This window comes from Trachemys scripta, chromosome 12 (genome assembly GCF_013100865.1).
Source record: "Trachemys scripta elegans isolate TJP31775 chromosome 12, CAS_Tse_1.0, whole genome shotgun sequence".
NCBI lineage: Eukaryota > Metazoa > Chordata > Testudines > Emydidae > Trachemys > Trachemys scripta.
The window spans coordinates 18,104,846-18,130,259 of NC_048309.1; the positions used below are offsets into that span (position 1 = coordinate 18,104,846).

The window sequence follows — 25,414 nt, forward strand, 5'->3', positions numbered from 1 at the left end:
TGTTACCACTCTAAAAATAGACAGCGCTTCGAATTTACAGCTCAGGCTGGAGCTCAGGCTCAGAATCCCCCCACACCCTGGCTTCAGAATGTGAGCCACAACTTCACAGTGCCATCTACACAACTATTTTTAAAGCACTAACATGAGCCCTGCTACAGTTAAAACTTCTGTGTGCTCTAAGTACTATGGACCCTAAGAACCCATATTTTGTTCTTTATTCTTATTTGTTTTGACTATGTTCTTCAAAGACAGGAACCATGAATGAAGATTTGCATTGACTTCAGTGGATCAGGATTTCACCCCATGTCTTCACTACTGATCTAGTGAAGACCCGCTAAATCGATGGCAGAGCGCTCTCTGGTCAATCCTGGTACTCCAGCTCCCTGAAGATTAAGGCCTGTCGACCAGAGCGCATCTCCCATCCACGCAGCATAGTGAAAACACTGGAGTAGGTCGACCTAAGCTATGGCGACTCCAGCTACATTATTCACATAGTTGGAGTAGCGTAACTTAGGTCGACTTACCCCGGTAGTGAAGACATGCCCTTGTAGTCCTCCCTTTTCCCATCCTGTCCAGAAATAGTCATTACAGTCAGCATTATGGCTCTACCTCAAAACACCAAGGAGGTAAAGATCTCTCAATCAATGCCAGAATATAAATCAATTTCCCCACTTCATTTCCAGTGAGACACTTTCAGAGCAAAGGAATAAAGGAGATCAAAGAAAAAAAAAATCAAATGACACTTCCTGAGGGGGGGACAGCCCAGATGCTGCCAAATTTCCTGGAAAAAAAATTGGGTCTGAAGACTCCACTTGCCAAGAACCACTATTTGTGATGAGCCAATCCAACAGCAGTCCAGTTTTCACACAAGTGCAAGCCATTGATACAAAGGTTTCCAGGGCTGAAGGAGGTTTATGGCACGGCTGCAAAGTCAACACTGTTGGAAATGAAGGGGGACAGAGACCTGGGAGAGACTAGCTGTGAAGTCCCTGCAGCTAGGGATTTCTCCTTGATGCCCTTTTCTCCCTTTTCACACCCCATACCCTACCCCCGGCATCATCCACACTTCTTATTCTCTTGCAACTGGATTTCTTCTTTATGTTTAAGAGATGAAAGAGAAAAGATAGAATGGGAACCAAGAACTGAGTCTTTATGAGACTACACTAAATGCTTCCAGGACAAGAGGCCACCAAAAAAAAAAAAAAAAAAAAAAAAAAAGTAGGTGTATTGCTTCTGATGTACTAACCTTGACTGACTTGTCTTTTGCTTTTTGCTTCTGGGAAACCACAACACTGTCTGTTCTTGCTCTTGCTAGGTAAATTGAGAGGATAGGGATACACAACAAAATTATTGTGTGGAGCAGTTGCTATTGTTATGTTAGGATGTTGATTGTGGATGGAGAGTTGAAAAGGTCATTCTTCACACAGCAAGGCAGATCTCAGATTGCTGCTCAGAACAGAAAACTACCTGGCTCCAACTAGGAGCAGGCTCTAAATTGCTGTAAACTTACTGTAAAGTTAATTATATATATATATATATATATATATATATATATATATATACACACACACACACACACACACGTTTACACACAAGCTCTCCATTTGTTAATATGAACACCACCACACTGTTCAACATACTTATAAAATATTATAGTAAACTAATATTTACAAACACCACCACCAATTGATGCATTCGATTTGACTGGAAAGGAATTACTTCAAAACTACATAGCAGATTAGTGCAGTATTTAAAAAAATGTAAGGGCAGTAAAAAAGATCAATACAAACATAGTATAGCTCAAAATAAAGCTATTCTCAAAAGATGTCTAACACACACAAATGTGACCAAAGACTCCACTGACAATAAGCCAGGAAACATTTATGCTCCAAATTCTGAATCAAAATAGTTTATAGCTACCTATTTTAGTGGAGGGAAATCCCAATGTTTGACGACTGTGGAAAAGCAAACATGAGGAACTTCATTCTTTTTCAACCAGATGTTTGTTTATGGTACATTTATAAAATATAATACATTTAAAACAGTGACAACTCATATGAGCCCAAGAAAAACAAAATTATGAGTTGTCCAATTGCCACTAGATGGCAGAATATCATCAAGTACCTGCATGAGTAGTATTTACTTCAGCTAAACTGCAGATTAAAAAAAAACATGTTAGGAAGTTAGTTCGGCTCATCTGAACAAACAAGAAGCTTCAATTTTTAAAAAGTGATTTATATAAACAGTATAATCATGCAAAAATCTAGAATTAAAGTTATCTGAAGGTCACACTCAACACTCTCACTCATAAGGTCCTAGGTCCATAATCCACATAACTATGAAAGAATCGAGTGTCGTTGAGCAGGTGGCACATATACACACTAGGTTTGGTGCTGTTCTCCCAGCAACTGCATTCCAAGGCAGAAGCATACTGCTGCAGTGCTAGAAGCTGCTATGGAAAGAGAGAGGAAGCGCTTAAAATAAGATAAAGGGTTGAGGATAGCTCAGGAAGAGTGTGGGCACAACAAACATGTCAGAAGCACAGTACATATTTCTTAATTTAAACAAGCTACCAAAACTGTTTAAAATGTTTTAAATTGCTGAACATAGCCTGGATACAAAATTTTAAATTTCAGTGTGATGCAGTTTAGAAGTTGATACGGTAACAGGATTGAATTTAGCAATTTAGAATTTATAATAGAAACATCAATTGATTTCAGTATCACTTAAAAGTAGCATAGACCCATGTTGCTATAAATGAAAACTAGTAATTTAATTAAATAGAAAAATATACAGACTTTATATGTTATTTGAAAAACCTAAAGAGGAAAGAATTAGAGTATGTAACACTATGTCTATTCAGAAACAACAAGGAGTCTGGTGGCACCTTAAAGACTAACAGATTTATTTGGGCATAAGCTTTCGTGAGTAAAAACCTCACTTCTTCGGATGCATAGAGTGAAAGTTACAGATGCAGGCATTATATACTGACACATGGAGAGCAGGGAGTTACTTCGCAAGTGGAGAACCAGTGTTGACAGGGCCAATTCAATCAGGGTGGATGTAGTTCACTCCCAATAATCCTCGGAATTGACACCTCCTCATCTATTATTGGGAGTGGACTACATCCACCCTGATTGAATTGGCCCTGTCAACACTGGTTCTCCACTTGCGAAGTAACTCCCTGCTCTCCATGTGTCAGTATATAATGCCTGCATCTGTAACTTTCACTCTATGCATCCGAAGAAGTGAGGTTTTTACTCACGAAAGCTTATGCCCAAATAAATCTGTTAGTCTTTAAGGTGCCACCAGACTCCTTGTTGTTTTTGTAGATACAGACTAACACGGCTACCCCCTGATACTTGACACTATGTCTATTCAGGTAGTTTTAAAAAAAGAAGGATTTTTTTTTAAGCTACAATGCTTGGGTTTTTGCGGGGGGGGAGGAAGAAAGAACAGCAGAGAATTTGTTTAAGCAGAGCTCCCCACCTCCCTATCATAGCATATCTATCACTTACCATAAAACTTCTGGCAATTTCTCCAGACATGAGCCTGAAACATCGCCTATGTATGACTTTTCCTTTCCCTACCAATATTACCATTACCCTTCCGGAGGCTTGGAAAAACATGTAACACCTAAGAAGGCTTTGCAGCTTCTTAACCAAGCAAGCCCACAGAGGCTGCTTTCTGCTGTATAGGAATCTACCATGCAAACTCTTAATAGCTACCCTGCACTATTCTTCAAGCTACAAGAGACCTTAGCAACAGAACCAATTATCCAGTGAGTTATTAATGCAAAAATCACAAATTAAAAACACAGCAATAACGATGTTTATCCATCAAATATGATGATGCAATTACTACAGGTACTTCAATAAAATTTCTTTTTTTTTTTTAAAAAATGAAGTGAGGCATTACTTTGAAAAGTGCCTCTGAAAAAAATGTCATTATGAGTTCCAAATGTGTGTCTCTGAATACAAATCAAAACGTCCTCAGTTTACTAGTAAAATAAACTTTGCAACTGCCAGCCAGTCCTGTAAACTCAGCCTGTGAGCTAAAACGTGATAGCTTCTTTCTGGCACGTGCTTCAGTAGTGCTAACCAGTAGGATTCTGCAGGGAAAATTCTTCCCTCAGTTGCATCTGTGCAACCCCATTGCCTTAAGTGGGGCATTTTTCAAAGAACCACCACACTTGAACATTCTTTTGGCTTATGATTTGTTAGATTTAAGAAACGTTTCATTAAATATATTACTAAAACATACAAGATAACTTTCCCTAACTTCGTGCATAGTGCATTTACAATAGAATTAACAGAACACGCCCCCCCTCCCGCCCCAAAAAAGCAATATGATATGCACAGAAATTAAAAGGTTAAAACAACATGGTAGTTTTCAACTAACAGGAGTATAAAAAATGTTGAGCTTGGTAGTTTCAGCTTTATTTATTTATTCTGTAGTCATGCAACTGATAACTACTGAGGAACCTATTTTCAGACCAAAAAATTGCAAATGGCTTTGTTATAAAGGTTTAACTTGTTCAGGAAAGTGGTTACTTATGCACACAAAATTGCTACTTTAATATTAATTTTAAAATTCTTATCCATCTATAAACACTTTACTAGACATATGAATTTGTAGCATATAGTGTTATAATAAGTAGAAGATTTAAAAAATTCAGAGTGAAGAAGGCACAGCAAGGCTGTCACTGTTCCAGTTATGGCCAATTATGAAGAATCAAATGGATACTTTTCATCCAATCTCTAGCACCACACCAGTTTATTTTTAAATTTTTATTTCAATACAAATATTAAAACAATTCACTTCTCTAAAAAACGATATAACTTAGACTAGCCCATTAAGATCTAAATTGTAAGATTTCAGTTTGTTTAAAAACAACCCACAATCTCATAAGTCATGTCTTTCAATTTTGATTTAATAATCTAATTTAGTGAGAATCATTGGGAAGTCCATTAAGAAATTCCATTCCTTGCTCCCCACTTCCTTTGAAAACAAGTATGGGTAAATAATAGCACCATAGTTTTCCAATGACATTGACTCAAAACATTATTCATATAACAGAAAACAATTTGCATAGTTTTGGATAACAATGGATACAGATGATGTTCCATTTATTTGGATAAGATTATATAGGAAATTGCACTTGGAGGATACTTTCTGGCAGCAGTCAAGTGGTTAAATTTTAGGAATACAACTTTTATGGTCTTTGTAGTTACACTTGAATTTCATAGCTTTAAAACGAGGAAGAAGGAATAATTTTTCAGCTGTATTTAGCCAGGATTTGAAAGCAGTCACTTACTTGTCCTTAACACACATTCAAGCAGAGAAGACTTTTCAGTGGACCATCAGGACCAGTAATCATTGTAAATCACCTCCTGGGGAAAAAAAACTATGCATAAATATTGCTTTTTTTTATTTTATAGTTAATATTAAAGTTAAACATGAAGTGTTTAAAATTTTAAAACACCTTTTACTTATTCTAATCTGGAGATTTCCAGTTTGAAACCTGCTTCACAGCTGTTGCCATTCTTTACTGTAATTGTTGGACAAGATCACATTGTAATTGGAACATTTAATTTTGCAATTCCAAAGTTTATGTTGCATCTCTAATAGTACATTAAGATAAGTTATGTTTTATTTTTTCTCCTTTACATTTTTTAAAAAGGAAAAGAAAGAAGCCATCTGGGATGCTCTCTTCATTACTCCATAGGTTTTCGACCCTACCACTTACTAGAGACACAAAATAACAAAGCGATGTTACACCTGTTTACAACTACATCATTTTATAAGTGTATTCAATTCTCGTACATAGGAAGATCTAGCCACTTGTAAAGTTTGTAATTTTAAAAGTTCATCCTTTTGAATTATCAGTGTACAAAAGAACTATTAAATTCCTTTTAAAGTTGAAACATTTTCTTTTCCTTCGTTCAGAAAAGATAATTGCTACAGCCGGTTTTTTAGTTTTAATTCTCCTTCAAAACACACATCCAAGACTAAGCACGGAAAGTTCCAGGTCAAAATGAGAATTTTTGTAACGTTATGACCAGCCAGTAAAAACTGAGCATACAGACACATCTTCCCTGTACATGAGCACACTGCCTTGTGCATCATGCAAGAACAGCAAACTATTTTCAAAGCAGAAGGAAAAAGTGTACATTGTCAAGTTCCTACTGCCTAGTTTTCCTGTGAAGTTCTGAGAATAAATAATCCATTTTGTGGTGCATATTGTACAAGGTATGATTAAGTGTACTAATTAGTGAGCATTTCTGGTTCTCTATTCAGAATTACAGTAACTTAAGGAAAAGTTTCAAACAACAGCTGCATGATTGAATTGATTTATTGAAAACTGCTTGAAGCACTATGTAAAGCAGAGGCTGTTCAAGCTAATTAGAAAAATAAATTGCTCTTGGGAAATATTTATGAGGCATTCACATGTAAAAGTACACACTATAGTCCTATCCAAAATCAAGAGTTTCAAAATTGATACTTCTACTCAGACTACTTAGTAGATAATCACTAGTAGTCAGGTGAAGAGCTTTATCCAAGCAGATCATTTCTTAAGAAATTAAACTGAAGCCTTTCAGATCAACTGGGTGTGTATGAAGTCGTCTGCTGTTTTAACCACGTCTTTGACAATACTGACTATAGTTTTATTCATATGAACAGACTTACCAATTAGAGGGGTGATTGACAATGTGGTCACATAAGAATAAGCATTAGGAGTAAATTGTCTCCTAATTAAACACCTTTGTAATAGTGTTTTATGCTAAATCAACCTCCACTAATCACAAACTAGAATGAAGACCAAAAAAAAGTGAAAAAAAATTCATAATACTGCTAAGCAAGATGCTCCATCAAAAACCCTTAATTACATTTGAACGTTACAGAAAATGAAGCCCTTCAGATGGGCATCTCAGTAAAACCTCAAATCAGCCTCATTACTTGACTATATTCAATCTTCAATGGCATGATTATTACCCCCAAAAAGGGCTACAGAGACCACTTATAGAAGTTCTCTACTGGAGAGACCGTATGAAGAAAATGAAAAGTGCAATTTACCTGCAGATAACCAAATAGGTTTGTCAAGACATCATTAACTATTTTAGAGATTAATATTAAAATTTCTAAATGTTAAGTCAAATTTTGGTTTTGTTAACTGATGGTGAAGTCACCATAGTCATCAATCTCAAATCAGTTTGGAAAACCAGTATCCTGCAATAACTGATGTTCTTGCAGGCAAATCCATGCAAGTACTGATACAGTTTGCCTAATCACCAAAAGAAATCCCGCTGAACATCTGAACCACTGACACGGACCGGACAGGGTGGACAGAGTCACTTACAAAAGAAGTCATCATTTAATGGAAGAGATTTGAGATCTCAAAAAATTTTCTAAAAAAATGAACAGTTTTGAAATGCTCAACTGCTCAGTCACATTAAGACAGCTAAAGTGTTAAATGCTTTGCACATATTAATTTTCCATTTAAGCAACTGTTGCAATTACCATACAGCTGTTATGAGATTGAAAATGGAAAAACTGAACATGTATTAAGTAGTGGTCCACACTATGAAAAAGTTTGAAAACTGACACTTAAATTGCTTACAATTCATTCTAGATCATTTTAGATTAAATTTGAAGCTTTGGTGACTTTTGTTCATAAATGGTGTTCAGGCAACAGGCCCAGCTATCACAAAACAAGTTAAAAGTTTAAGAGTAAACGGTGTATAGATTAACCAATTTTCAGTCATTGTCTACCTACCATTCCCATTTTCAGCATATTCACAACATTAGTGATATGGCCCATTCAAGACAGAATATACAGATTTAGCAACATTTATGCTTCATTCACTAATTATAGTTTAAAAGAATTTAATACACAGTCATCTATGAGCTATCTATTTCTGTGACTATGCCCCATCCTGTCTGTCGTTACTGATAACTAGGAAGAAATACATGGTTGATAGATGGGCTGAAAGAGAAAACAGTCACATAGCCCAAAGATTGGTTTAAGCTGACCAGGGCCGGCTCCAGGGTTTTGGCCACCCCAAGCAGCCAAACAAAACAAAACAAAACCGACAAAAAAAGCCGCGATCACAATCTGCGGCAGCAATTCGGCAGGAGGTCCTTCCCGCTGAGCAGGAGTGAGGGACAGTCAGCCGAATTGCCACCGAACAGCTGGACGTGCCACTCCTCTCCGAAGTGGCCGCCCCAAGCACCTGCTTGGTAAGCTGGTGCCTGGAGCTGGCCCTGAAGCGGACTTCCGCGCTGCTGTGTTGCAAGTCTAGGTACAATAAAGAAATATAATTTGATAAAATAGTCGTCATTTTTTGGTGGGGAAGCAGGTTTATAAATCCTGTTTGTAGGCAGAGGGTGCACTCTATGGAACATCAAATCCACTGCATCACAGAAAAGAATAAAAAAAAGAACCCCTATATATCAAAGTTTTTGGGCACAGCAACTTTGGCGGTATGCCTCAGGGTAAGTGACTGGTTTGGCTGTAGCATGAGTCTGTGCCTTCCAATTCTGGCCAAGTAGACTACGCACTAGAATGTAACCACATGACCAGTCTAAAAGGGAAGATGGAATACAGTTTCTGAAAGAAGTCTAGTGGTGCAGAATAACTACAGTTTTTGATAAATCCTACAGGAAGGTCTTTCCAGACTAAAAAGACTATATAGATTAGTATTTTTATTAATTTGCTTTGACCATAAATCTTACAGGACCACCTTCCTGGAATGACAACTTGGAATGGTCTTTACTAAGGTTAACTAAGGCACTGTACGTCCTACTCCATGGATAAGAGCTAGAGTAATGTAAAAAACAAACAGAAATGGAAATTTTGGTTGATAAATGAAACCAATATATAATCAAACTGAATATGGTAAAATATTACCACATATCAAAAGGGAGTGAGCACATTATAACTCAGGTCAGTATTACTCTATGTTTATGTGAAATATTTTTAGCTGATGTAATAAAGCTATTAAATATTGACTTCCTCATTTCAGACTTTTCACTGAAACACATACCTTTCCTTTCACTAAAACCTGGCTATTCTCATGCTATTGAAAACCTACACTGTCACATCTTGCAAGATGTAATTCCATTATTCCTATCCGAAAACCAGAAGCTTCCTCTTCTGATCAGAGCAAGGCCATTGCATTGTGCACCATCTGAAAAGTTGCAAGTTTATTTCAAACTTGATGATCATCTAATGTATTATTGTGCTTTATTACAGGCACTATAAAACTAAGCTAATTACCACATGTAACAGGGTGGCTCGCCCCTGATTACAGAATGAGCCACAAATGGGAGAGATCAGGATTATTGTCCTATAAAGAACAGCAGGAGACCACAGTGAAGAGAAAGGGAGTGGGGACGGGGAAGCTCAGTAAGCTGTGGAAGAGTCTGCGAGAGCGAGCAAAGTTCTCCAAGCAGAGAGGCCTGGGAGCACAGGCACCGACTTTCCAAAGTGCCAGGGGGTGCTCAACCCCCGGCTCTGCCCCAGGCCCTGCCCCCACTCCACCCCTTCCTCCAAGGCCCCACCCTTGCCCCGCCTCTTCCTGTCCAATTCCGCTCCCTCCCTCCTCAGCCTCCCACTCGCTGCAAAACAGCTGATCGCGACGGGTGGGAGGTGTGGGGAGGTGCTGATCTGCAGGGTCCGCCAGCAGGAGGGACGTGCTGGGGGGGGTGAAGGGGCGTTGATAGGGGGCTGCTGGTGGGTGCTCCGCACCCACCTTTTTTCCCTGTGGGTGTTGCAGCCTCAGAGAACCTGTGGAGTCAGCACCTATGCCTGGGAGAGATCCTGACCATGCAAGGGAGGGATTGCAAAGCTCCCCAGGCTGGAAGTCTGGGATGAAGAAGAGAAACGTTGTGTTGCGTGGACTTAGGAACAGATTGGTTTGGGGATTTTGAGTTTTATTTGCAGTTTATTTTATATTAATAAACCTAGGCTGCAAGGAGGGGTATTTTTGACCCAAAAAGCGCCTTGGTGAAGTTTTATTTGAATACTCCAAAAAGAGAAACTGAGGTTGGTTGCTGGTAGCGTGACCAGTGCTTAATTTGTGCCAGAGCTTGCCAGGACTAAGCCTTGGCACCTCTAGGCTTTGCAGTTCATAGTCCCAGCACCTCTGGACTTGCTGCAACCATTATTAATTAAAAAAAAAAAAAATGCTTGAGTCCCGGCACCTCTTTTATTACAAATTAAGCACTGAGCGTGACCGTAGGCTACTGAAAGAGGCACACAGGAGGCACCTGGCCTGGTCACAAGGCAGAACAGAAAGCTCAATCCCAGCACAACCCCAGTTCTCAAAACTTGGTACCTGAGTCTCTATAATCAATGTCTCTGCTAAGTCTGACAACACCAGTAGCACTTTCGTCATATGAGCCTCCTTCCATTTCCTGTCTAAAAAGCATCTGTGTTCAACAGTAAAGCAAGACTGTTTACACAGTCTGGTATTCAACTTATATAGGAAGATCTTTATATATGCTTTCATTTAATTACACTTCTTGACATACTTACATTCAGTAGATTACCCTTCTTTAGCTACAGAAATAATGAATTTATACCCTACAGTAACAAGTCCTATTCCATTAACTATAAACCTCAAATTATATATCTCAATTATCAAATGTAAGACCACAATCAGTTTTCAGTCATAAGATAAGATAAGAAACTTTTTTAAAATGCTAAAGCAAAGAAACTTTCTTTAGAGCTAAAGATGGAATGGTTAAATGAGGATGACAATATAAAGCCTGGTCTCAGAATTCATAAACAACAGAAGACAACCTTGCTGGAGTACTTATGTGAGCTCAGATAAATAAAATGATACCAAATGATTAATGTAAAAGTTACCTCCAGGATCACATCACCTGACAGGTGTGATGTAATCATCATATTCAACATATGTGGGAAGTGAGTAGCCAATTTCAAAGAAATGGGGAAATGGTCATGATCACAGCAATATAGTCGTGGAAGAAGAAAGTTGGTCATGAATCTGGAGCAGAAATGGTGGTAGCAGCTGAAGGATAAACTTCAGCCACATCAGTCTTAGGGATGAGATAAAAATTGAGAGGTTACCAACTTAGATACAGTTTTAATAGAACAGGTAAGACTGTTAACCAGCTACAGTATTGCTCATGGCACAGACAGCAGCTATACGAAATGCGACTAGAAATGGATTGTTTTCAAAATAAAAAAAAAAAAAATCATAGCAAATGAACCAATGTATGTTAAATCCAAATTAGCTACCGATTTTTTTTTTGTAATTATATTGATTGGCAAAAATACATAAAACCCTTTTCATTTCTTGCTTTAAAGATAGCTAATAAGACATTTAAGAAGACAATAAAATACAAGATAAATGCTAATCTTTAGACCAATGTAAATTAGAACAGCTTAGTTCTAAGTCCCTGGGGGAAAAAGGGAGCATACAGTGAAACTACCACTGAAGCCTTAACTATAGCTTTGTGGATATGACAATATACTATGTCAAAGCTATGCAAACAGGTAACAGAAAATAGGTAATTACTATGGGCTTTAATAGAGCAGTTTGGTGCAATATAACAAAACTGTTTTGTACCAGAAAGGCGCAATATATCTTTTGAGACTAATTCATCTGTCCTTGCGTCTCAAGGGGAGAAACAATACATTTTGCCAGTTGTACCTACACAGCATTATCCTAATTTTCTTGCACATCAGTCAATAAAGTAATTCTTTAACATAAGACTCTAGGGTGACCAGATGTCCTGATTTTATAGGGACAGTCCCGATATTTGGGACTTTTTCTTATATAGGCAGCCCCTACCCCCAGTCCCGATTTTTCACATTTGCTATCTGGTCACTCTATAAGACTCTTTCAAAATATATAAGGGGAAGAGAAGCCTGGTAATGCAATTCACTGAAACGGCGCTGTCACTAAAAATAATGTGCACAGAGGTTTTAGAATCTTGAACTCCAGCAATGTACCCCTTGTTGCAACATGTTAAATACTCCTAACCCAACACACATCCTTATTCTATTATAACACATCCCGTCTTAGGGAGACAATGGATTTTGTACTGGTCTTGTCAAGCTCCATTTACCAATTTCCCAGCAATGTTTAGTAAACACTATGCACATGAGGCTGCTATTTTTCAGATATGACAATTAACTCGCTTCTTGTTCACTTTGCATATATTAAAATGACAGGACAGCATTAAAAAACTGTATGCATTAGAATGTTTTGAATATTTCTCCCCTTCCCCTAATGTGTCATTTATGTGCCCTATTTCTGGAAGCTTCTTTTGCTCTTTCACAGTGTGTGTCTGTGCATACGTGTGCATGAGAATGACTCTATAACCTGGTGGTTAGAGCGCTCACCTGGGAGGTGGGAGACCCAGGACCCAGTCACCCTGCTTCAATGAATAATTATTTATCCAGAGTGCAACAACTTTGACAATAGAGACTGAGGAAGCCCCACAACAGAATATCCCACAGTCCAATGGTTAGAACATTCACCTAACAGGTGACAAATCCCAATTCAGATCCCTTCAGTGGAGGAGGGACCACCCAGATCCCGAGTATCCAAAACACTGAGCTAAAAGTTATGAGGGAAGTCCTCTTCCATCCCCACCCCACCCCCAGCTGTTTTGTGTGAACTTACCTGTGAGGCTTGATCCACTAGGCGGCCTCTGAGCATGCCTATCAGGTCAGTCTCACACACAACTTTGGGCTGCTTCCTCTGCTTTGTGAATCACTCTGGGGCTTAGGTACCCAAGTGCTTAGAAGAAGGAAGGAATGTGCATGCTCAGAGGCAGAAACTTAGGTGCCCAGGGAACTTTTACTGCAAAATCTTGGGAGACAAGTAAGTTTAGGTGCCGACAGGGTTAAGTGGGAGTTTTATGAATCCCAGTGGTTCCAAAACTTGGACTTTGGCACCTAACTCTTTTTGAGCATTCAAGCATTAGGCTTCCTGGACAGTGAAATGAATAATTCTTTTTAAAAAATACACATTTTTCAATAAAACTTTCCTACTTCAAACACCAAAATACCGAATGTGCTGTCTAGGCCAGTATAAAGGGACTTGATAAACCAAATTAACTGGTAAGAAACCACTGCTCACCAACATCCTTTTATATCAATCCAGATAGTTCAACAGTAGCATCTAACCTCAGAAAAGACAGTAATAGACTGCAGCATGTCAGGCCTCCTGCTCAGATACTACTACATCAGTGTCTAATAAGAGTCTACAGAAGGAGCACTTCCCTTCATCTCACACTGAGAAATAGTGATGATGATTATTGAATTAACTTTGATACATCTTAACTAAAGGCAGTGTAAGCTTCCTCAGTGCAGTCCCAACCACAATATGACTCAAAAGTTGCACAGTCTGGTTTGTAAACTGAGCACATGCTATACAAAAGTCACTAACGTAGCTTAAAGATGAAACAAGATGTCATTTTTACAGAGTCACTTTTTTGACTATAAATACACTTAAATACAATGTTCTCTGACCATTTGACACACATTGCTTCATAAGCCACAGTGTAGCAAGAAAGAATACAGGCTCAGTAGTACACATCTATATAATACACTCAACATAATAAATATTACTAAATCACATAACTTAGTACAACTCATAATAGGTATGCACACAAGCCTGAAAATATAACTTCATGTCATTAATCCTAGCTGCAATATGGATATAAAATTCAGAAGAACGTAACAATTAGTATGCCAGAGCACAAAAACAACAATTTATGCTGGTACAGATTTAAATTCAAAACCTGAAAATACTCCCATATAACTTGTGTTTTGTTTCATTAGTTAAATGTTTATTACTTTTAATTACTTCTAACTCTGTTTTTAATTTAACTAGACATATCCAACTCGGTTCATAAGAAGGTTCATTTTATACCTTTGGAATTTTTAAGACATCCATCTTCATGCCAACCATGACCACAACCCTAGCCTTTGCAGTGATTTGATGTCTTTCACAATGTATGCTGTAGTCACTGTCACATTACACAGAACAAGTCCTAGTTCAGATTGCTAGCTCTAAGGACCAGTCACACAAATTAAGTGACCATCACTTTAGCTGCATCTGAAGGGTGATAAAGAATATTAACACATACTAGATAGGATACATGGCACCACAGTGGAATGTCAACTTATATGAGGGATGATTATAATTTTAAGTTAAAGGACACAGTAAATTATATCAAGCTTCAAAATGAATGAAGTATCATTAAAAGAGCTGAGGCAAAGCTTAACCATGTTACCTTTGTATTTAAAAAAAAAAAAAAAAAAGCAAACTTTTAAAAGAAAGTCATTTTTCTTTTACCAACATCATAAGTTTCAATGCACTGACATTTCTCCCTACTACAGTGGAATCTATTGGCTTTGATGCTACCCAAATAGATGTCCAATGTAAGTACTTGGACATTATAGACAAAATTGGACCGTATTATACGATTATGTCAATAGTACGTCATTAACACTGTTGTAGACTGACACAGAAGACATGACAACAGTATTTACTACAGCATAAGTCCTGTTAGATCAGGGTGGTCAAAACAAGACAAAAATTACATTTACATGATTGCTTATTTACTTAAAAACAAATTATCCTGTATGTAGTTATTGTAATATAAGTGACCTGTGTTAAAAATGTTATTCCATGTAAGGGAAAAAAAAGTTTTAATATATAATTTTCAGATTTGACAATTCTGGACATAAAGAATATATAAGAGCTTTGAAACACCTGTTTTCTAGAAATATATGATTAATCTGTGATTTACATTCTAAATGTTTAATTCCCATGTGGGAGTGAAATGCAAGTAGAGTTGGGATCCTGAGCTGACAAAGGTTGGAAGCTCTGCCGATATAACAGTCTTTGTCCAAAATGCATATATGGGCCTGATGGGGATTTTTGAGGGAAAAGAATAAATGGTAAAAGTGGATTCTAGATCCCCCACCCTCAGTTGTACAAGTTTTACTTTAATATTTGATACTGATATTAATAATTTGTTCTTGCTTTCAAATAGCCAACTGAATTGTTTAAAAAAAAAAACAGAATCATCTACCATTTCTTTTCATAACTTTAATGTGGATAAAGACACCACTTAGATTAGTATGCAAATGTATGCCAAATGATGGAACATTTTAAAGTTTGAATTAAAAACATTAAAGATATACCTGGGGATTCATTTTAAAAATTCAGTCTTCACAAGTTTTCATTTTTTTCCTTTTACTAAAGCAGAAAGTTCTCAAATCTTCTAAAATTGAGGTTTATGGGAAGACAAACAATGAAGATTACTGTCATTATGCACAGCAGATGCTTTGTTCTTATTCTTGAAATTTTGATAACTATATATTTAAAACAATGTAATTTTATTCATTTGTACATTTTCCTGACAAAATATGTTTAATATCAGAATAGGCATACAATAAACACAAAAACCTTAATACTGCTCCATTAATGAAAGCTGATGCAAATTAAGTGATTACCATATTTTCATTATCTTCTCATACAATCCATTAGTTCCAGTAAGACATTGTTCTTGACAGAGACATTTTTCTACATGCAAGCTGATACAGATATGAGAGCTCTTACCTTTCAACCAATCAGCTAGGGAAATATTTTTCCCTTAAAAGGGAGGAGGCAATCTTCCAAATATACAGTTTCAGTACAGTTAGAGCTCAGTCTGCCAGTTTTCAGCAGCAACCATTATCACTTTCTTCTTGGAGACAGCAACATACCATCTAACACTTATAAAAACTGAGAGCACTCATCAAGTTCATGGTGAAAACAGGAAATATAATCAACTAAACTCATCAGTTTGTCTCACTAAATACACGTGATCCCTGCCCAGTCATCAGCAAGTCCATTCCCCTTCCTGAAACTCTGAAGATATCAGAATGTATATTTTTGCTCTGCAATTCCACTCCGCCAAATGTCTCGAGGGACCTAAGGAAGCTAGGATCCAACATACCCTGATAGATTGCTTCTCAGATCTCCTGAGAATGGCAGGTTCAGCATTACCACAGCATTATAATTAGCATTAACTCCTTCCAGTCCTATTGCATTGTTATAATTGAATCAGTTGAAGACGCCAAATGGACTCATTACATGCAGACTACAGCATTATATAAATACGTGTTTAGATTTTGAACTGATCTCATTCTAAGTTTTCCATTTTGATAAGGATTATAAAACAGGCAAAATTTAAGAAATGTTTTAAAAAGCATGTCACCCACATGTTTAGAATCAGTGATTAAAAAAACAAAAACACCCCTCCCCCAAGAGCTGCATTTAGCCCCCGTTTTAGAACCAACCAACCAACCTGCAACAGAGGTCTTGGGGGAAAACTGACTGCTATGATCAAAATGAAACTTACTCTACACACGTGATCTGAGTTAAATAGCCAACAAATTTTCAAGCTAGCTTTTAAACTTGTCCAAAAATGGCTTTCAGAAAAAAACATTGCAAGAAATATATGTTCAAATGATAGGCATTCCATTTTCTGCATGTAATGTCACCAAAAGTCAGGATGTTCAAAAACATAAAAAGAACAGGAGTACTTGTGGCACCTTAGAGACTAACAAATTTACTAACACGGCTGCTACTCTGAAACCTGTCATTATTCAAAAACATAATATCAAATAAATCTTTGAACTTTAGTTTAAGCTTTGTATCAATTAAATCTCAGAATTTATGCACAATTAGGGGCAATGGAACAGATGGGTGGGAGAGTAGTGCCCTTGCAATGGAAATATTCGGGGGATGCAAATCTATGTTTCTGCCCGACTGCTCTCAGAGGCAAGAAGTGGGAGCCAGCTATGTAGACAGAGACAAAAGCAGGACCCAGAGGACGGACTGGATTTACTGCCATGGCACAGAAGATTGAGCCAGCCGCTAGGGAGCAAATAGGACTTCCAAACCTAGCCCAGTCCTACCATCCAGCCACCATGGGTCCCCAGAGGAGATACCAGGCTCAGGTAGGGGCAAAAGATCATTAGCCAACTGCTGTGATGGGGAGATAGGACAGCCATTCCTCATGAGGATGCATAGGTGCCAGCCACTTGCAGGATGCACAAAGTAATGGGCACCAGCTGCCCGATACTAGGAACTACCAATATGTCCCTTTCCAGCCTGAAGCTCCCCCACACTTCAAGTCTCAGTAGATATGGAGATTGGCATTTAAGCAACAGTTTGGTTGGTTGTTTTATTAAAACCAGAAACTGTTACAAATGTCAGGCTGAAAAGGCAGAAATGTTTTGTAATTAAAAATCTATATCTCAGGGATACTACTCCTGAGGGAATTCTGCGCCACTGCACACATGCAGAATTCACATCCCTCACAGATTTCCCCCCCCCCCCCCAATACATAAAATACATTCGGCCAGGAAGGCACAGAGGTTACACCTTTCACCCACCCACAGGGGCTACTGTGGCACCAGAAGAGAGGGCAACTGTCTCAGCCTGCCGTGGACAGGGAAAGGGAGAGCTATGTTCCTCACAGCACCTCTCCCATGGGGCCAGGTAAAGAGGCACAGGATATAGGGTGGAGGGGGGGGGAGAGGACACAGTGGGCACATGGGGGTCACAGAGTGGGATTCAGAAGGGCTAGTGGAGGGACAGACTGGGGCAGGGGCTGAATGGAAATGGGGGTGCATGGTGACATGGGGACAGGGCCACATGGGGATAGGGAAAGGAGGGGTGGCTGAGTTTGGGTGCAGGGCCACATGGGGAAACAAGGAAGGGGAGGGGTGTAGGGACACTTGGAACAGTGGCAGATGTCCCTGACTAAATGGGAGAGGCTAAGGGTCTGGTTGGGGGAGGCTCCCCAACTCCCTCCCCCCCACAAAATAACCTTATTCCATACTTCTCCAACTCACACCCAACAACCCTCCAAGCTCACTCCGAGGCTCCTTCCCAGAATTATTGCCCTCTCCCTCAGCTCCTCCCTTACCCTTAACTCCCCCAAACCTTCACACTACTTCCGGGGGGGTGCAGGAAATATGTTTCTTTATTGTAGTTTAAATGAATTACTCAAAGTTCTGTATTAATATGCTTAGCAAGGAATCTATTTGTCAAAAAACATTTCCTGAATCTTTTTCATATTTGTATTATTCTGACAAATAAAATATGCAGAATTTCAAAGTACTGTGTGCAGAATTTTTAATTTTTTGGCGTAGAATTCCCCCAGGAATAGCATACCCACCATAGGCACCAACTCTGTGCCTGGAGCACCCATGGGAAAAAAAATAGTGGGTGCTTAGCACTCATCGGCAGCCACCTGCTCCCCTCTCCCCACTGGCTCCCATCTACTGGTGCCCCCCCCAACAACTCCTTCCCCACCCTCCCTGTGCCTCCTTCCTGCCTGGCGCAATCAGCCATTCCGCAGCATGCAGGAGGTGCTGGGGGAGAGGGAGAGGAGTGCAGATGAAGCAAACTCAGGGGAGGGGGCGGAACTGGGCTGGAAGGGGTGGAGCAAGGGTGGGACCTTGAGGAAAGGGGTCAGTTGGGGGTGGCACCTGGGGTGGAGCAGGGGGTTGAGCACCCCCAGGGCCCAGAGAAAGCCGGCACCTGATATACCCACTATTTAAAAAAAGTGAGTCTCTTTCAATCAACATATAGGAAACCTAGCCTTTTTACAACAGTGACCCATATACCTTGGTCACAGCTTTGTCTCTCCATTCTACTTTTGCCATCAGTTCTCAAAAGCTGAGATCTAACTGATGAAGGCACATATCTCTTGCAACAGTTCAATCATCCCATGCAACCAGGACATCAGACTCATCACTTCCTCCTCCCCTCCCTAGTGCTTGAATAATCACATTATAAACATATATAGCAGGGGTCAGCAACCTTTCACAAGTGGTGTGCCGAGTCTTCATTTATTCATTCTAATTTAAGGTTTCACATGCCAGTAATACATTTTAACGTTTTTAGAAGGTCTCTTTCTATAAGTCTATAATATTTAACGAAACTATTGTTGTATGTAAAGTAAATAAGGTTTTTTAAATGTTTAAGAAGCGTCATTTAAAATTTAAACAAAACACAGAGCCCCCCGGATCGGTGGCCAGGACCCGGGCAGTGTGAGTGCCACTGAAAATCAGCTTGCGTGCCATAGGTTGCCAACCCCTGATATATAGTGTTATCAGCTGGAAACGGTGGCAAACTCCAGCAAAGAGCTGTGTTTGTACAGAATTCTCAAATCACCTATCCTGTGTCTCTCATTTCCCTATGTATAAAAGTAACCAATACTATTCCATGGTGTTCTGACACTAATATTGGTAAAGCTCTTTCATATTCTCAAATGAAATGCACAGGAGAAGTGCACAGTATTCTTACTTCCACCATATATAATTCTCCGCTGGGGATTCTGTAAATTTATCTTAAGGATTTAAATTTTGTTATTGTTGCTGATGTCTGGAGAAACCAATTTCACCCCAACTGCCTGAGCAAAGCAAGTCTCATACTCAACCCGATGGCATTTCTCTGTCTGTCTTTCTGTAATGTGATAACTTTTGAGCATCATATTTGATCAATTCCAAAATTTCAGGGAATATTCTAGGCATCAATGGACAGAATCCTATTAACTCTATTGAAAATTGTAAAACCTAGTTTCCACTGGTGTGAGAGGAGAATCAGGCATGCCCATTTGGTGCTGCAGGCACAGGAATGTTACTGTCTACACATATTGCAGGCAGCAGCTTAATAGTCTGCTCTCTCTCTCTCACTGGGTGTACAGTTTGGCTTACATAAGTAACAAAATAGTTTCTGAGCTTAACCTTGAAAAATTGTAGTCTCTAGAGAGTCATCCTGCACAAATACCTGCAAAACAACAACACAGGTGCTGCTAAAGGAAACTAACACAGTAGAAGGACTAGAAGCTAAACTGTATGGTGAAAACAAATCTGCGCGCAGGAAGAGGACTAGTCAATAGCACTTTTCGCACAATGACCAGCAAAGTGTATGAACAAGTGGCCAGGGCATAAATCACTGGAAGAGCTGCCTGCAGTAGTTTGTGTATTATTTCATAAATACACAGGCCTTTAGAAAATATAGTACCCATACCACAAACTACCAGGTGCCGGAAGACAGGATATGTAGCTTGCTCTAGCAGGCAATTTCTTTTGATTTTGTCTTGAGCTGTGACTATTCCTAAATTGCAGGGTCTCACGTGATTAAAAGTTGTTAATTTCAACGGGTCCAAACATTTAAGGGGACTATGTGTGATCCTAGATTCAATTACCAACCAAAACAAAATATAAAAAAAATGAAACTGAAATAATGACGAAAAGAAGCATCTTAGATGACAATTTAGGTTTAATGGCTATGTCCTGTAAAATTGCTAGAGGTTATAATCCATCCACAGAATCTCACTATACATGTTCTTTTTGGAAAAACTGAAAAGCCATTTGCACTTAAAAAGTTGGATAGCACACAGAGCTGAGCCTACATAAGCAACGAAGTGTGTGACCCTCAAGTATATTTTACATGCCACATTAGTTTTAACTGGAAAACCCAGTAGACATCCATAAAAGGGTATGTATGATACAGTTCAGGGCTGCTAAGGGAAGGCACACAAAATAGTTTCCAGTTTTTGTAGATGTCTGATCTTTCTACACTTAAATGGCCTGTCCGATGTGTGTGTAATTAAGAAACTGTTGCTATTTGATATTAAAGGGTTTTTTTTATATAGAAAATGTTTCAGAATACAAGAGTACTTTTTCTACTCACACATACACATGCATGTGTGACTATTTATTTTTTTCACCTTACTACAAAAATGTAATTACGTAGTAGTCAATTGATATATTTCTCTGAATTTCCACTAGTTCCTCTGTTATCTGAAAATTTCTCTTGAAAAATATCCATCTTGAAGAAGATACAGTGCCAAAATAAATGTTCCTGCCATAAATACCTGTATGTTTAAAGTGCAGTCTAAACTTTCTAAACCTTCTTGCTCTTTAAAGAGGTAGCATGAGGACATATCTTGTGTGTAAACTTTATGTATAGGATACCAAAACACCTAGAGATGCATCTTGGATAAAACAGAGAATGAGAAATAATGTCATAATATTCTGTATCATTAAAGTGTTTTCAGATCTATTTTATATAGTAAACACAATATTTCGATATTTACCTATCTTAAAATGAGAAAAACTACTGAAAATAAAAGGACTTTTTTTTTTTTAACTCAAACTTTATGAGGCATTCTTGATATGTTGGTGGTATATTACTGGCACAGGTAGACAGAAAAACAAACAACCAGCCATCTTGTACTCTACAGGTTTAGTTAAAGTATTAAAGCTATACCTATCACTTTATCAACTGCACACTTCTGCTTCTACAGACTAAAAATTTATATTGCTATTGTTGTAGAGTCAAGCCTATCATAATTTGTATAGAACTGGTAGAATAATATATTTGTTTCCATTTATTTTGCCATATTTTTAATACATTTAATGAATAATGTTTAAAAAATAATCAGCTAGCTTTCCTCCTCTAGCTCAAGTAGAATACACTTAGATTATTTGTGACCTAAATTCCTTTTTGTGTAGCCTACTGCAGCTTGTCTGAGAAGAGACTCAAAGGAACAAGGGCCATAATAGCTTGAAGAGAGAAAAGAATTCAGAAGAGCATACACATCTGTGACATCTCAATATGAATGGAAACAATAGACACATCCCCCCCTCCCCATAACGCTATTATGGGAGTGGAGGGGCAAATCTTTTTTTGACTGCAATATGAAGGACATGGATAATGGTCTTGAATGCAGTTAGGAGGCGTGGTGAAGTGGCATTACAAAAACTGGTTTAATTTCTTGCTGAATATGATGGTGAATGAAGGGAAAATGTTAGATGAGAGCCAAGAGACATTAAGGACAAATACAGGAAGAGAGAAACAGGCAAAGAAGAGGAGAGAAGAAAAATGATCTTCACGGAGGGAAGAATCACCACAAGGTATGATGAACGCATTTTTTACAAAAGTGTTCAACTAAAAGAGCATATTCACGGAACACACAAAGCCTATCTTTTTAGATGGACCTCAATACACACCATTGTCTAAGCAACAAGGAAGATAGAAAGGTAGAGTTCCTTATTTCACTCTTGCTGGAGCTCAGCAGATGCAGACAACAGATTAAAAGTTAGATGTTTTGATTTAATTTTGCATTTGAAATTGCCATGTAAGGTCTCTCTACTTACCAGAAAAAGTGCTATTTAAAATTAGAGTTAGCTAATATGATTTGACTATATCTACATTAAATGTTAAGGGGCATTTCAAATCAAGTTAGCTGGTAATGGGGATTATTAATCATACATACAGAGTAAGAGACTGGCAAAGGTGTTAGTTCTCAAGAAAGCCAGTTACTGGTAATCTCAGCTAGAAGAAAAATGTCAAAGTGTGCTAGTGAAGAAATACAAAAATGACAGCAGAGTGCTAAGCCAGTTCAGTGACAGGAACAGACATCTGATACTCCACTGCAACAGAACTTTGGAACAAACCAGTTTTATTATTCTTCAAGAACAGATTTAGTAGGTCTGTCAACTCATATTTTGTAGAAAATGCCAACAAGTTAAGAATGGCCATGGTCAGACCAAAGGTCCATCCAGCCCAGTATCCTGTCTTCTGACAGTGACCAATGCCAGGTGTCCCAGAGGGAGTGAACCTAACAGGTAATGATCAAGTGATTCTCTCCTGCCATCCATCTCCACCCTCTGACAAACAGAGGCTAGTGACACCATTTCTTACCCATCCTGGCTATTATTAAGCTCCATGAATTTATCTAGTTCTCTTTTAAACCCTGTTATAGTCCTAGCCTTCACAACCTCCTCAGGCAAGTACAGTCTTCCACTCACTTACCATTCACACTTTACTCATCCTCCATTTTAAAGTGTTTTGGAATTTTTTTTTTTTTTTTTTTAAAGGATGACCTGAATACATCCATGCTCCAAATTAAGTCTTCTGTCCAAGGAGGACAGGGTCTGGCTACTTTCTTTTTTCACAGACCTACAAGAAGTCCTGACTATTGTTCTTGCATCCCAAATTGCAGATACCCCAGCTGTCTTTACCAACTTGAATTGGGGCTTGCTGACTCTCCCATGGTATTAATATTTCCTGCAGCAGAAGTAATACACAGAATTCTAAGGTGGCAGTGCTGCCTCCTCCCGCAGGCGCAAGTCTGTAAATGAAGCAAATCTTTGCCATATTGTTCTCCTTTCTTCTATAGTTTCTTTATTGCTCGCTACAGAAACCAGCATAAGAACAAAGTTGTGGGAAAAGAGGATACTGGGAAAAGAGAGAAGACTGAAGGCCTGCTCCCCATAACCACCCTTTTTGGATGCTATGCTATACATCACCCTCATCTTCTTGATAAATTGACATGTATGAGTAAGAATGGTTCGGTTTCCAATGACAAACTAACCTTGCCTCCATCTGACAATAGGGCAAAAATTTAGACCATTCTTATTGTGCCCATGCTGTACGCAGTGGAAACTAATTCTAGCATGATAAGATTGAAATACTCACTGTACAAATGTGACTCAATTTCAAATAAGTATTTCATAGGCAAATACTAAATCAATCTCCCCTTCACTGTCAACATATACATCATAGTGTTACTAGGGACATTCAAAGCTAGATCTCTCAACAGAAATGTGAAAATTGGTGTGGGAGACATACCAGAGATGTTTCTGATATCTTCCATAGCACATCTTTTTTCATACTTTTTTTCTTCTTTTTTTTTGGGGGGGGGGGGGGAATACAAGTTGCCTGAAATCCATGTTTCTGTCATGAACCAAATAAATCCTTGGTATAACTGCACTGAAGTCAATCAAGCTACATCAGGGATGAATTTGCCCAATTGTTCATATACATGGTATATAATGAAGGTAAACTTAAAAGAATGTAATCATTTCAATTACACAATTTAATATCAGCATAAAGTTCAGACTAAACTAATTTAATTTAAACTCTGTAGTTTGTGCATTTTGATTAATCAGATTTACTGAAGTGACACCTCGCTATAACAACAACAACAACGACAGATTTAAAACAGTCAATTGACTCCATGAATACATTAAAAGGAAACAAAGACAATACCTGCTCAGCATACAACTTTATAGTCACAGTTTGTTCTTCTCATCCAAACAACAAACAGCGTTATGGTGGAGAGGGAGAAAATTAAACTGTCAGAGATTTTTGCCTTAGCAGAATCCGTAGGGTCAGCTTTGGTGCCCCCTTCAGTGCCGCGCTCATGCTTCGGTATATTAGGTGCTGCCGGCCCTATGCCCTCTCAGTTCCTTCTTGCTAGCAACTCTGACAGAGGGACAAGAGGGTGGGTAATGGAATGGACATGAACAACATATCTCAAAGAACAAGCGCTATGAAAAGGTAGGTAGCCGTTTTTTCTTCGAATGCTTGCTCATGTTGATTCCATTCTAGGTGACTCAAGCAGTATCCTCTGAGGTGGGCTCAGAGTTAACGGTCTTCTGGCTCATAACACTTCTCTGCTACAGCCAGCATCATTACTGGGCCTGCTGGATAAGTGCATAATAGGACTGAAGGTATGGACGAATGACCAGGTGGCCGCCCTACAGATATCCTAGATCAGCACTTGGGCTAAGAAAGCTGCTGAAGAGGCTTGCGCCCTGGTTCAATGGGCGGTTACGATTGCCTGAGGTGGCACCTCTGCCTGATCTTAGCAGCAGCAAATGTAGGCAGTGATCCAAGAAGAAAATTATTTGAGCAGACACTGGACAACCACTGAGGGATAGCTCAGTGGTTTGAGCACTGGCCTGCTAAACCCAGGGTTGTGAGTTCAATCCTTGAGGGGGCCACTTAGAGATCTGGGGCAAAAAATCAGTACTTGGTCCTGCTAGTGAAGGCAGGGGGCTGGACTCAATGACCTTTCAGGGTCCCTTCCAGCTCTATGAGATAGGATGAAGGTTAAAATAAATAATAATATATGCGGGCAGGGGACTGGACTCGATGACCTCTCGAGGTCCCTTCCAGTCCTAGAATCTATGAATCTATGGAGATATACCTGGCAGCCACCGCGATGAACAATTGTGTTGACTTACGGAATGGCTTTGTCTTTTCCATGTAGAAGGCTAGTGCCCTTCTGATGTCTAGGGAATGCAGCTGATGCTCCTCCTGCGACTTACATAGCTTTAGAAAAAAAGACAGGTAAATGTGTGTCTTGGCCCATATGAAACTGAGACCATCTTGGGCAGGAAGGCCGGGTGTGGCTGCAGCTCGACCTTGTCCTTGTATAGGGCGGTTCTGAGGTAAGCGCTCTAATCTCAGAGACCCTGCAAGCTGAAGTTATTGCAACCAAGAACATGAACTTCCAGGAAAGGAGGAAGATGGAGCAGAAAGCCAGAGGCTCAAAGGGGATC

The 25,414-nt window shown here is 38.9% G+C and overlaps 1 protein-coding gene and 1 long non-coding RNA gene across 8 annotated transcripts in view; one reads left to right on the forward strand and one right to left on the reverse strand.

Moving 5' to 3' along the window:
- The window catches only part of LOC117885627, a 28,538-nt gene extending 22,481 nt beyond the window's left edge, over positions 1-6,057 (forward strand). The window contains exon 3 of the long non-coding RNA XR_004647802.1: positions 5,684-6,057. This is a non-coding gene — a long non-coding RNA (uncharacterized LOC117885627). The remainder of the gene's footprint in view (positions 1-5,683) is intronic.
- Positions 1-25,414, reverse strand: part of NCOA3 (nuclear receptor coactivator 3) — a 163,063-nt gene that overhangs the window by 45,683 nt on the left and 91,966 nt on the right. For 4 of the 7 annotated variants that reach the window (XM_034786930.1, XM_034786927.1, XM_034786925.1 and 1 more), the window contains exons 3-4: positions 5,318-5,393; positions 1,247-1,311 (exon numbers count right to left, since the gene is read on the reverse strand). In XM_034786930.1, the coding sequence (XP_034642821.1) occupies positions 1,247-1,311; positions 5,318-5,334 (82 nt within the window). In that variant the 5' untranslated portion in view covers positions 5,335-5,393. Of the gene's footprint in view, positions 1-1,246; positions 1,312-1,920; positions 2,453-5,317; positions 5,394-15,614; positions 15,781-25,414 lie in introns of those variants that run through there. The other 3 variants (XM_034786929.1, XM_034786926.1, XM_034786928.1) reach the window with 3 other exon arrangements.